General features: G+C 39.7%; 1 protein-coding gene across 9 annotated transcripts in view; it reads right to left on the reverse strand.

The window, feature by feature from the left end:
- Positions 1–14: 14 nt before the first annotated feature.
- The window catches only part of LOC126998752 (dynein axonemal heavy chain 3-like), a 63,725-nt gene continuing 50,123 nt past the window's right edge, over positions 15–13,616 (reverse strand). For 8 of the 9 annotated variants that reach the window (XM_050860756.1, XM_050860758.1, XM_050860757.1 and 5 more), the window contains 15 exons: positions 12,904–13,049; positions 12,263–12,437; positions 11,972–12,114; positions 11,500–11,554; positions 10,474–10,684; positions 10,066–10,325; positions 8,532–8,698; positions 7,467–7,632; positions 6,816–7,004; positions 6,139–6,347; positions 5,833–5,986; positions 5,128–5,322; positions 4,844–4,999; positions 4,625–4,760; positions 15–1,695 (listed from right to left, as the gene is read on the reverse strand). In XM_050860756.1, coding sequence (XP_050716713.1) covers positions 1,520–1,695; positions 4,625–4,760; positions 4,844–4,999; positions 5,128–5,322; positions 5,833–5,986; positions 6,139–6,347; positions 6,816–7,004; positions 7,467–7,632; positions 8,532–8,698; positions 10,066–10,325; positions 10,474–10,684; positions 11,500–11,554; positions 11,972–12,114; positions 12,263–12,437; positions 12,904–13,049 — 2,538 coding nt within the window. In that variant the 3' untranslated portion in view covers positions 15–1,519. The remainder of the gene's footprint in view (positions 1,696–4,624; positions 4,761–4,843; positions 5,000–5,127; positions 5,323–5,832; positions 5,987–6,138; positions 6,348–6,815; positions 7,005–7,466; positions 7,633–8,531; positions 8,699–10,065; positions 10,326–10,473; positions 10,685–11,499; positions 11,555–11,971; positions 12,115–12,262; positions 12,438–12,903; positions 13,050–13,616) is intronic. The other variant, XR_007752981.1, reaches the window with a different exon arrangement.

Here is a 13,616-nt window from a genome sequence, read left to right on the forward strand (position 1 = left end):
GAGAAATTTATAAGTAACCTTGAATGTTTATTAGATCACATAAAAACATGAATGACAGTGTAGGCTGTACAATAAACAGTTTTGGGATGCAAGAAATTACTCTATGAAAAAAATCCATCACCAATGAGACATGCATCACCACACTCACACTTCTTCAATACAGCAACTCAAGTAATTCCTGCCACAGAAGGTGACATTCTGATCTCTAATTTTGAAACAAGAAAATGGTTGCAATGAAGAGGTGCTGTACAAAAGAAAATGCTTTACAGTGTTGTGCATGTGGATATCCCAACAACACACAGCACTGAATTTCACCACGTACCTCAATACATATTCTATTGTAGAGCTGCATGCAATCCCATTCTCAATTTCTCATTGACTTGGAGTTTTGGGAAGAGTATGTGAAGACATTTTATTTTTTTAACTAGATGGTGTTCTGTCCCTTGCTTGCTGTACATGCTTCTTTGTGTCTGGACTCTAGACACTTCCATTACATAATATCACTTTCTTAACATAGATTAGGCTACATCATACAAGAACCTAAAATAAAAAAATAACCATTCACAAATAGAACTAATAAATTGAGGAAGATCTGAATGACATAGGAACATAGAGTACATTACAATTATTAACCAGTGGCTTGCAGTACAAAACCTGGCTTCATTCTCACTGTCTTGTAATAGTTTGGCATTTCGTCTAAGGAGCTCCACATATTTTTTTCTATTGTTATTTGTTCAAAGAGGAGAAAATCAAGCAATGCAAAATTTTGAAAGATTCTACAGTGAGAATCCACTAAATAATATGATGGTTACAGAGCAGTATTACAGATTATTGGGCATTTTTTTCTATGTGCAGGGCCATAGCATCCCTGAGCTTTCTTGAAAGGTGTCTGCCAGTTCATTCGTGGTGTGGGTGAATTTTTTATTAGTTGTGCCGTAATGATTATTAATGCTTTGCTAATGCTCATCTCCGGTGTTACCTTTTAAAAGAATCTGATGAAAGTTGGGTTGATGAACATCTGGGGTGTGCTCAGTCGGATAATATGCAAGGAAGTGGGCTGTGCTGATATTACTATGCTCAGCATTTGCAAACGAGAGGCATATATGGTAAAATAATTTTCAATGTGGCTTATGTCTCATTAAAGTATAATTTCTGTCAACTATGAATGTGACTGCATTCAGCAGCAGTTCATATGTTAGTGTTCTGACAGAATTAGCAGAGGAGCATAAAGAAATCACAGACATTGAAAACTGAGAAAAGATCAGTGTTCACTTTGCCACTTGAACTGTAACCTGAACTTATAACATATACTGTCATACTACAGATATTGCTATAGGCCATTTACAAACAAATGTGTGCTAGAATATTTTGATCAATATGAGATTTGATCAAGAATAAAAAATTATACACATGTAAAGTAGAACTGATATATCAGTTTGCCATTATCAAGTCTAAAAATACTTTTGCAATGACATATTTGCAAAACCAGGATCCCAGGAAGCTGTACCACAATCCTTCCTCATTCATCCAGCTGGGTGAGAGCAGCAGCCCCGCGACACACCCAGTGCTGGGGAGGGTGAGAAGAGGGGAGCAGCAAATCCAAAATGAAATTTGATGAGTGGCCAGTGGTGGAGAAGCTGCCGCTCCGCTGACTTGTGCGGTACACAGGGCAGAAGTACCCATTTTCCTCAAAACCTGCATGGGATGAAATACAGTATGCATTGCCAATAGTCTTCATTTCCTTCTTGTAGTGCCTTAGGGCCACTTTCACAGTCACTTTGTTTGTTTTGATCGTTACCAATGGCGCCGATCGACGCTATAGTTTTCCACGTGAAACTGGCCTATGGGGTAATGGCGGCTGCAGAGGAAGCAAGAGGCGTTGAGAGGGTGTGGTAAGGTGCGGGGCTAGGCTAACCCCGTAGCCGCCACTACCCCATCGGCCAGTTTTACGTGGAAATACTATAGCGGTGATCGCCGCCATTGGTAATGATCAAAACAAACAAAACGACTGTGAAAGCGGCCCTTAGTCTGTTCAGTCTTTTGTGCCTGAGGGACACACAAAACTATTATAGTAACAAGGTACACACTGTACAGGATACAAAGGTTCCCAGAAGAATAAAAAATATCTAAGATAAAAAAATTGCATACAGGAAAATTTTTAAGCAGCTTAATGTGTATAATTTTCTTTTACTTTTTAGCATCATTGATTCCAACTGTTTACCACACATCTTCCTTTTTCATAGTCTCTACACTATCCAACCTTTCCTACTGCTAAGTTCATCACCATATCTTTTGTATTTATAACTCATAATCTCCAGCTACACCCATCTCTACATTACCTATAGATCCTTTCAATATTTAACCAACTTTCCTCATATTCTTTCTCTTCTCTTTTTTCACCTGCAACCTTTTTTACTCTTATTTGTCTGAAAAGAATTAACTTAAAAAAGGGCTAACCTAAAAATCTACCATATACCAAATAAATTGAAGAAATTAAGTGATAAAGAAATGCTTCAAAATGTTTCAATGTTTCTCTCCTTAACATGCTCCCCTTCTTACTGTAACGGTCCGAATGTGAGTGAACGAGAATGTGGTAAGTCAGTGAGTAACAGAGTGAGTAAGTGTAAGCTAGTGCATGAATGAACGAGAGAATGTGAGTAAGTTGGTGAGTGATAGAGTGAGTAAGTGTGAGCGAGTGGGAGCGTGAATGAGTGAGAGTGAATGGGTGGCTGAGGAATGTAAGTGCGTAAAAGGTTATGAGAAGATAACACGGCGAGCGAATGAGTGAATATATGAACGAGAGTTACTGAAATCCCTCATCTCAAAGCCTCGAACCCCTCCAAGAAACCAATAACTAGTTAGTTAGGTAGGTAGGGTTTGATTGTAATGCCGAGAGGGAGTCACGTGAAGAAGGGGGAGGAGCTTAGCGAGGAGCAGAGGCGAGAAGGCGAGGGCAAGGAGACCCACGGGTCAGTGAGGAGATGAGAACCACTACAGCCGGAGAGCAGACAGACAAACTTGGGAGAAGTGAGGAAATGAGAACCACTACAGCCGGAGAGCAGACAGACAAACTTGGGAGAAGTGAGGAAACGAGAACCACTACAGCCGGAGAGCAGACAGACAAACTTGGGAGAAGTGAGGAGACGAGAACCACTACAGCCGGAGAGCAGACAGACAAACTTGGGAGAAGTGAGGAGACAAGCACCACTACAGCCGGAGAGCAGACAGACAAACTTGGGAGAAGTGAGGAGACAAGCACCACTGCAGCAAGACACAAGCTTGAGAGACGCGAGGAGACGAACACCCCAACAGCAAGGAAAGGCAGCGAGAAAACTCCGAGAAAACACCGAGAAGCGGGCTGGTCAGAGGTGTCCATCTCACCACTCAGCCCCGACCCACACACTACCCACGGCCTGCTGTGTGAGGCGGGCTAGTCAGGAGACGAGCAGCAGGAAGCAAAGAAAGGCAGTGAGTTGGAGTTGGAGTTGAGTGAGAGAGGTGTCCATCTCTCCACTCAGCCCCGCCCCGAAAACCACCCACGGCCTGCTGTGTGAGACTGACTACAGGATGGGAACTTGTATGGCGGGGTAACCTGCCCCTCGACTGCCCTGGGGGCCGATATACCACTGCCCCAAGCTGCTCCCTACATCAAGCGGCGCCCGCCTCTTCACACCACCCGAGCCGCTCCATCTCCACATCAAGCGGCGCCCGTCTGTCCATCACCAGGACCGCCCATTCCCATCGTGGACGTCCCCTGCCGAGCCCGACACTCACGCCAGCTCCTGCTTCTCCGCCTCCAGCAACTAGAGCTAAGCACTGTGTATTCCCCAAATCTCCTTTGTGCCGGTAGCTAGCTAGATTAGAGGCCCACAGCCTGTCAGTCATTCATATTTTTATTAGTACTCTGCTAACCTTTGCAAAAGGAAACCAAATACATATTTATATACAACCTTACAGTGAGTATTATCATTTGTAGCCTGTTTCGCTGCTCATTTGAGATTACTGAACCATACACACAAGATCCCCCCCCCCCATAGTACATTATCACCATCCAGTTTCTTAATGCTGTCTCACAAGTGGTTCCCACGGAAATCCTCCCACCTTCCATAATTAATCACACAAGTAACGCCCTTCTGGTCACGAACCTCGGAACGAGTGTTCACTTGTCCTGAGGCCTTACCATCCGGGACCAGCGCTCGACGACTACCACGCTACAACATACCATCACAACCATAGTGGTCGTCAAAAAGGGATTTAGCTTTATTTATTTTCTTTCCACGCTACATTACAAACCTCGTTTAGCTTAAAATTTTGCTTTTGCTAAAACGGATCAGTGAATTGTTGCATTTTGCTTCATTGATCAGTTAAAATTCTGACTACTAAACTATTTCATTTGCTCAAAGACAGATCAATATTACTTGCTCCCTGAGCAACTCGCTTCCACTTATTACTTATGGTCAAAGGCTTTGGTATGTCTGATGAATTTATGCTTCCAAAAGTCATGTACATTAGTTTACACTATTCTTGAACACTTTTGCCATTTAGCTGATATCCTGATGGCATGAGATTTTTGACACAATGTACCAATAATCATTATAGTATTTACAAAGCAAATATATCTTACCACAGTTGTCAGAACCTTCTGGGAAGACTGCTGGTTGGAAGAGAATGACAGGTAGTTGGTCATGCAGTTTTTTCTTGGACATCTCTGTCAGAGATCTCTTTTCACGATCCCACTGGGCGCCCTCTAAAAAGAAACCCTGTTTACAAGAAAAAATATGTAAATTGTGTGTTTTATCATAAGACATGTATACTGCATAAACATGAAAGTCTTTATACTGACCCAGGTATAAGTGCCCCCTTTGTCTTGCATAGGGAGAACATCGTAGATGATGCTCTGCCTTTTGCAATCTTGATTGCAAAGATCTTCAATGTTGTTATTACTATTGTTCTTTTCTTCTTCTTCCTGGACATCTTCTTTGTCTTCTTCCTTTGTTTTCTTTGTAAGAAAAATACATAATTGGTCTAGTTTATTTTAGCTATATTATGTTGTATTAAGCTATTCTTGCTTAGCACGAAACTATTTTCTTCATTCTAAAAAGTTTACACTCGTACATGTTATTTTACCTCATTCCCATTTTCTGTGTCCTGAGATGTATTTTCTTCTGCTGCTGAAGGTATTTCATCTTCCACGTCTGTATCTTGAGTGTCACACTGTCCTCGGTTAGCTGGACTCGGTAGCTCTTCAAATACTTGAGGTAGTTCCACAAAATTGGGTCTGATACACTCATGAATTATGTCATCAACCTCTTTATCCATAACCTGTATGATTTGAGAAGGTAACAATTAATATGACAAGACATAACTAAATTGGAGGATATTCATCAACATATCAGCACACTACTTATTTCGTGCCTGGAAAGCTTTGAATCACTAACACATTAAGAGGGAAATCTCAAGACTTGTTCCCCAAAATCGTTTTCTGGTCACCCTGTGCTTAGTAATTCGCACACGCACACACACACACACACACACGCACGCACACACACAAGAAGCACAGTTTTCCTCACAGAAGCATAGGCACTTGGAACAAATTAGAGGAAGTGGTGGAGCCAAAAATTATAAGAAGCTTTAAGGAAAAATTACGAGTATAGATATGGAGGCAGACCACATGAGTATAGCTTAGACCCTGTATAGCATTTATATTTATGCTAACTTTGTCAGTGTAGATGGATTTTACCTTTTATGAGAATGGTCTGATGATTGATTACGAGTATGATATAGGAATGAATTGATGTAAGTTTGGTTTTCTATTGAAAAAATGTTTCTTACCAAGAACTGGAAATAGATTCGGTCGATAGGAATACTGTGGTGACGTGCATAGTTCTGTCGAACACCTGTAAGAAAGGTGTGGGGAAAGAACAATCCCGAAAACCAGAAGACATCTGGTAACTCTTCTAGCGACCAACGTTGGAAGAACTTCAACCTGAAAATAATGCATGCAGTATTAAAATAAATAAATAAATAAAAAAAAAATCATGGTGTACTCATCACATCCTTATCAGTTACCGTACATACGAACAGATAATTAGTAATATTTATCTGAAAATAATTGAATACGCTTTATCATTAACAAACCTGTGGAGCAGATCGCTGATGTAAGGCGCAAGGGATTTATTTGTCGGGTAAGATCGAATTTTCCATGTTGGAGGAAGTTGACCAATCATTAAAGCTTGGTATGCTGTCTCCGTCTCCTCACAAATCACCTGTTCACCACTTACTGCTTTCTTCACATCTTTAAGGGAACTCTTGATCGTTGCCGTGAGTCTGTTGTATCGTAATAGTTCCTGGAGAAAGATGTAATGAGTCACAATGAAATAGTGAGATGGATATTATCTCGAGTCACAATGAAATAGTGAGATGGATATTATCTCATTTCATGGGATCTGGTAAAACACTAGATCAAATCCCAGTTTTTAAGATTACATTATATTGATGACAGGAGGTTTTTAGAAGTGAATATCAAGAACTGTACATACTGACAAATATTTATGTAACTGCAAACAGATATCACAAATGTTATTATTTTGTATAGATGAATGATGTGGATTTTTAATAAAAATAAAATACATCTGACCTTTACTTCCTATGAATTAACCTCCTGAAGTATAAAAAGTGTTGACCAATGGATATAAGGCAAAGTGTTGCTAAATATGATTAAAATTGTACCACTAAGATAAAAAGTGTGGAAATATTCCATACAAAAATATAAGGCAGTACAGACAAGTGATAAAACATGAGAGCAATGCACATACTTGTCTCAGCACAGTATTGAGGGACTGCTTGTAGGTGATTGGATGTCTTTCTTCTGCCTTTTTTAAATCAAACAGTGGTGGCAGGAGGCCAAGGATCTCACAGGCCAAGTCCCGGGCCACCAGAACAGCTGCATCCTCTCCAATTTTGTTGTTGAATTGAGGTTCAAAGTAGAGAATCTCACGAAAAAGCTGAAAAAACTTATGAATTTTTAATATGTATCTTTTTTCTAAACATCGGTGTGAATTTTGAAAGGGTGTTCAGCTGGTTATCTTCTTACCTGCCTAACTGATTTTTTGGCCATCCACTCTTAGACATTTTAGATAATTTCCCAGGAAGTTTTGCTTTTACCTTAAATACCTTCAGAGTTTTTATCAATTTACTTCATATTATTGTTTCAGTCAACTTCATATTATTGTTTATTGAACCACTATTCTATTGCTTCTATTTCTCCCTCTATACTTTAATAAAGTTTCCTTTATGGCCAATACATTGCCGCTCTAGTATACAGTTCTTTTAAATCTATGAATATTTTTTACATTTAATATGAACATGTTTGATGGATGGTAAAAATGAACTTAGCAATCAGCTCTGCCCTCCTCAACCTGCTTGGGTCTTAATAGGCACAAACACATCTCAAGATTGAAGCTTACCTTATCAGCTTCGTGGTGGTCCTTCGCAATATCAGCACTGGCATGCAGACCAAACACCTGAGGTGGAGCTGAGAGTGGAAGGCCTTCAATATGGTCAACATAGGCTTGCCAGGTGGCAGAGGATTCGGGCGGTACTTGGTATTCAACTACTCCAAACACCTGGTACCTGAGATAACCAATGTGCAAGATAAGACACTGCCGTGATCATCATTTCCCAAACTAAGCACTATCATGATGGACCATTCACTCTAAACAAGTGACAGATGGCTTGGAAAATCTAGTGTGATGTTATGTGGGCTTCACTACGGCTGACATTCACCGATTTGAATTTTGAAAGTTTATGGGTCGTATTATAAGACACTTTCGTTTCTTACATCAGCTATTTCTAAAAGTCAAAGAGGGGGTCAATCGGGCTCTAATGAGTGTTTTTTTAGGTTCATGGTACAGAGGAACGGTCACACTACCACCAGGGTCATAAAACTACTCTTGGGAATGCCTACAACTCCTACGAAAGCCTTGGCAAATATGTGTTCTTGGGCGGCGAAATGTCTTATAATACGACCCAATGAATTTGTGGGGAATTCATAATCATTATTAGTGGGTAAATCAGTAGTTTGCAGAATATTCTATATTTTAAGATCCATTGTAATGATATTTGCATTGGAAGGACTGTGATTTCAAACATATAACCACCCTTAGATACCCTTGTCCAAGTGAGGTCAGTCCATTTAGTGATCCCTCTCAATGCTATGACCCCATGGATAAGTGTTGTGATGGAAGATGTATAGGTCACCTCAGAATGCAGGCTACAAAATCTGACTTACAACCAGTAACTAAGGACCGTTGGATAGCAGGAGCAAGAGGGTAAATAAGACTGTTCATCCATCTGCAGTCAACATGCTCTTTGAACCCAAAATTTCTTAGTATTGAGCAAAGCAGACTAACTGGAGTAGAGTCATGCATTCGGCAACTAATTGGTGCCAGCAAAAGCTTGCCAAATTCTTTAATACATAGTAAACTTCAATATTAGGTAGTAAACTTTATGAAAGACTCAAAACCTTGTACCTGTCATTCTCCATCATTTCTATGTTGTAAAAGCTTCTAAGGAGGCAGAGGAGGAGTCGATGGTCTTTGGGGTCTGTCACACGGCCACCATAGTTGCATTCTCCTGTTAGGTAGGTCAGGGCTTCGAAGGGAACGTCTTCTGGTTTTGCACATCCCGCCAAAAGCATCTGTTGACATTTTTGATAAGAGGTAACTTGATGGGCTGATGGCATGCACTTTTGTAAGCCTGACTGGTTTAATAACCTGAGCGAAACTGACCTGTTAAGTTAAAATAAAAATCATTAGTGCACCATATTAGAAAATCCCTTCATTACAATGTACTATTAAATATTTGTTCAGCATAATGTGGAGAGTGGATGAAAATAAGACTGTTTGACTAAAGATATGCTTCTCTCTGTACCTTTATCTCCAGTTTCCTTTCTGACCGTTCTATTTCTGCCGTGGTAGACGGTCACTGTTCTTCCCCTAAATCTATTAACAGTGGTGTCCCACAGGGTTCTGTCCTATCTCCCACTCTTTTTCTGTTGTTCATTGATGATCTTCTTTCCAAAACGAACTGTCCTATCCATTCCTACGCCGATGATTCCACTCTGCATTATTCAACTTCTTTTAATAGAAGACCCACCCTTCAGGAACTTAACGACTCAAGGCTGGAGGCTGCAGAACGCTTAGCCTCAGACCTTACTATTATTTCCGATTGGGGCAAGAAGAACCTGGTGTCCTTCAACGCCTCAAAAACACAGTTTCTCCACCTATCCACAATCTTCCAAACAACTATCCCTATTCTTTGACAACACCCAGCTATCACCTTCCTCAACACTAAACATCCTCGGTCTATCCTTAACTCAAAATCTCAACTGAAACTTCATATCTCATCTCTTACTAAATCAGCTTCCTCGAGGCTGAGTTCTTCTCCCCTGCACAGTTGCTGTCCATATACAGGGGCCTTGTCATGGAGTATGCATCTCATGCTCCACACAGCTCTTCTGGACAGAGTGGGCAAAGGCTCTTCGTCTCATCAGCTCTCCTCCTCATACTGATAGTCTTCTACCTCTTAAATTCAATGTTGCCTCTCTATCTTCTATCGATATTTCCATGACTGCTCTTCTGAACTTGCTAACTGCATGCCTCCCACTTTCTACTCATGCTCATCCCTATACTGTCCAAAGAGTTAACCAGCATCTTCACTCTTTCATCCCTCACGCTGGTAAACTCTGGAACAATCTTCCTTCATCTGTATTTCCTCCTGCCTACGACTTGAACTCTTTCAAGAGGAGGGTATCAGGACACCTCTCCTCACGAAACTGACTTATCTTTCGGCCACCTCTCTGGATTCTTTTTAGGAGCAGCGAGTAGCGGGCTTTTTTTTTTTATTAATGTTTACTTTTTTGTGCCCTTGAGCTGTCTCCTTTGCTGTAAAAAAAAAAAAAATAATAAAAAAAAAATAAGAGAAGATGGCAGGAATAGCTTGACAATATAATATAATGAATGGAATTGCCATTCACTAAATGTGTGACTTTACTGCATTACTAACCTGGAGTTGTTTGACACTGATCCTCATATCTGACTCATTGAACTCATATGATACATTCCATCCCAGTGTACCAAAGTGGCGGCGCTCCTGGGCAAGGGCATGGAAGAAGCAGAGGCCATACAGAAGTCGCTGGAATGATCTTGCAACATGGTCAGGATCCGGAGAGGCAAGGAGCTCCGAGTCTTTGATAGGATCTGAATGGTATGAGTTAAGGAGGTTGGCTCTCAGTCCTCGAGGTGGCTCATTGGTGATCTTGATTCCTGTTTGATGAAAATAGGTCAATAAGATATTTATGCTAATATCTATCATATATTTTATTTCACAGAAAGTAAAATAGCTTTTAGATTGTTTACCATGATGCAATACCAATATGTATGAAATTAAGTAAACTTGCTAAAAATTACTCACCATCCTGAAGGAGAGAGACAGGGAATGCCTTGCATGGGTAACTGGTGAGCCAGAGGCGAAAATTTGGGTGTACTTCTTCAGCTTCAAGTACTTGGCCAAATACTACTTCCAATTTTGCCAACCAGCTTTCATCTGCTAGGTGACAGTTCTGTAGCACTACCCACAACCCTTCACTGGCTCCTTGTGATACAAGATTTTCTGCTGCAACTCCCTAGAGATACAGGCAAATGCATCTCATTCAAATCAGATCAATAAAATTAGGTTTAGAATATGGAGAAGAGATAGAAATGGAAAGTTGGGAGGAGGAGTGAAGCTGGTGGTGATAATCATGATGGTGGATGACTTGACGGTTACTAGGACGCTAGACTTTCCAGAGACTACAAGTGAAGTATTAAGACAATGTTACAGGATATGAAGAAGATGTTATACTAGCTATGAAATTATGATACTCTGTGAGCAACGAGTGAAAAAAATACGATAGGATGGCAAGTACCCATAAATCTTTTACATCTACGTACATATTCTGATAAAACACAAGTAACATTTTTGCTATTTACATCGTTTCCAGGCACCTCTTAAACTGGGTCCACACATAGCTGATTTAGCATCCCGTTCAGTCCCATTTGGTCCCGATTAGTGAAAATGGCACAAAACATGTGGCATTGTGGCAATGGTCGGCGGTAGACTTGAGTGAGTGCATGGGGTCACCACTGAGCGGTGGCAGGCCGAAAGTGGGTTGTTTTTAAGACCATCAAAAAATTTGGGGCAGGTCGGGACAAGATGTTACAGCTGTCATAAATCGTTATAGAACGGGATAAAAATGCTGTCAGGTGGGGTCAGAGGCCGCCAGGCAGGGAAGAGCCTCCATCCAGCAGCGTCTGGCAGTGTCAGGCGGGATAAAAATAGGGTGTTGTTGGCTATGATTGGTCTTGTTCTCAAAATTTTCTAGGTCGGGACCAAACGGGACACTAAATCAGCAATGTGTGAACCCAGCCTTAGATATTGATATGCACCTACTGCACTCACCTGGCCCTGGCCCATGGAGATTACTTTCACCTCAGTTTCCCTCTCTTGAGCAAATCTGAAGTATACCAAAAAGTCTATGATAAAAGTGAAAACATTCTGACAATTTAAAAAAAAGATGAGAGCTATCAAAATATAAAGTTTCATGGCTAGTATGTTTATATAATTTTGAACAACAAAATAAATTGAATTGAGAGAATGAACTCTAACAATATAATCACATTTACACCCACAAACATAAAGACAAACAACAAGCATATCTATCTAACATCTAACATCTTTTTTACATCTAAAATCTATCTATAGATTTAACTAAACAAGCATATACTATATATATATATATAGATATATATATATATATATATATATATATATATATATATATATATATATATATATATATATATATATATATATATATATATATATTACGCTTAAACTGAATAAATGGATGTGTAATAAGCATATTGGTCACCTGTTTAATACACCGATGGGGTCAGTTCCAGGTGAGAGGATAAAGATGAGTGGAGTGTAGCAGGTAGAGTCATCAAATGATAACCCAATATCAAACTGTGGCGGTGATAAGTATTCTTCTCCAAACTGAGTCCGGATGAGGTTCTGGAGGTTTAAAAAATAAAATTTATATATATATATATATATATATATATATATATATATATATATATATATATATATATATATATATATATATATATATATGGTAAGGCATGTTATTCAAGGAACCTTAAATATGAAAATGACTGACCTGCACAGCTAATATGATCTTGTCTGGTCTAAGGCATTTTATAAGTGCCAGTCTGTTGATGCCCTCCAGGGTGCTGTAAGGCTCTGGGAACTGAGCCAGGTGAGGAGTGTCTGACTGGAATACCTCCTCCCATGCCTCCAAGTGTTCTGCTACGTGCTTGTGCACATCTTCCAAGCTGTACAAATAAAAAAATATTTGTGTTTACCTTCATTGGCAGAATGTCATGGTTTTCAAATAAAAGGTAGAGGCCAGGGTCTAAGCTCTGGTCGTGACCCTAATTCTGATTTACAAAGGGGGCTGACCATGCACCGGCTCCATCGAGGTATTCTCATCATTATGTCTCTTATTTGATCAAAATAAGTTATAAGTTCATTAAAAAAAACTTTTATACAGCTCACATTATATATCAGCCCATAATAAGGTACACTGAATGTCTATTGCTTTAAAATTACATATTTTTAATGATAAACTGAAGCTTGAGATGGGAGGAGAGCTGTTCCCCATTTTTCAAGGCAATCATTTTGTCCCTCTACAATCTAAATAATGACTATTGTTCCGAGAGCCATTAACCACCTACCTGGTATAGATATGGCGATGGGTTCACAGCACTATAATACAAAAGTGGGAATTGTTCTTCTCACCTGCTGCACTGTCCGGCTTGCACTAGATGTGCCCAAACTTTATTGGTGAGCCACAGTGCTTGGGGTGGAGGGGCAGCACCATTGAGTTCCACGTGTACAGAAACTCCTGTGAGCAGAAACCTCCACACATCATCATCTAAACAACCCTGAAAATTATAATTTTTGTGTGTTTTTAAGGTTACCAGATACATAATTAATAAGCTGGAAAAGAAGCAAGTAGAATAGCATTGAAACTTAAAGAAACGAATTACACTTTTTTCATTGTTTATTCCCCTATTGATAAAGATTATGAAGTCTGATATCAAAAGAGTACTCTCAGGCACCTATGTCGTCTACCCCCAAATTTTGAAGTTCACACAAACAAGATAGTTCAATGGGTTCAGACCTTATTTGGGGTTGAATATGTTTACAAAGAGGACTGTTACATTTCCACTCAGTGTTATTTTAAAACCTTAACCCTGGCTTTTCAAAGTGTGCATTCTTCTATCACATTTTCGTGAAATAGAAAATTCATTATCGTAAAACTTTTTCCCATTTTCATAGGATAGCTGTTTTCCATGGACTAAAATATCACAAAAAGCTGTTGAGATTTGGAAATTGGATTGAAAGGCTCAGGTGCTGTGAGAGCCAATAAACACAAAATTAATTAAGATTTCATAGCAGTGTTCAAGTGTAATGCTCAAAAGTGTTAAAGTTGGAGAGTGACACAACCA

This window comes from Eriocheir sinensis, chromosome 15 (assembly GCF_024679095.1).
Source record: "Eriocheir sinensis breed Jianghai 21 chromosome 15, ASM2467909v1, whole genome shotgun sequence".
NCBI classification, from domain to species: domain Eukaryota; kingdom Metazoa; phylum Arthropoda; class Malacostraca; order Decapoda; family Varunidae; genus Eriocheir; species Eriocheir sinensis.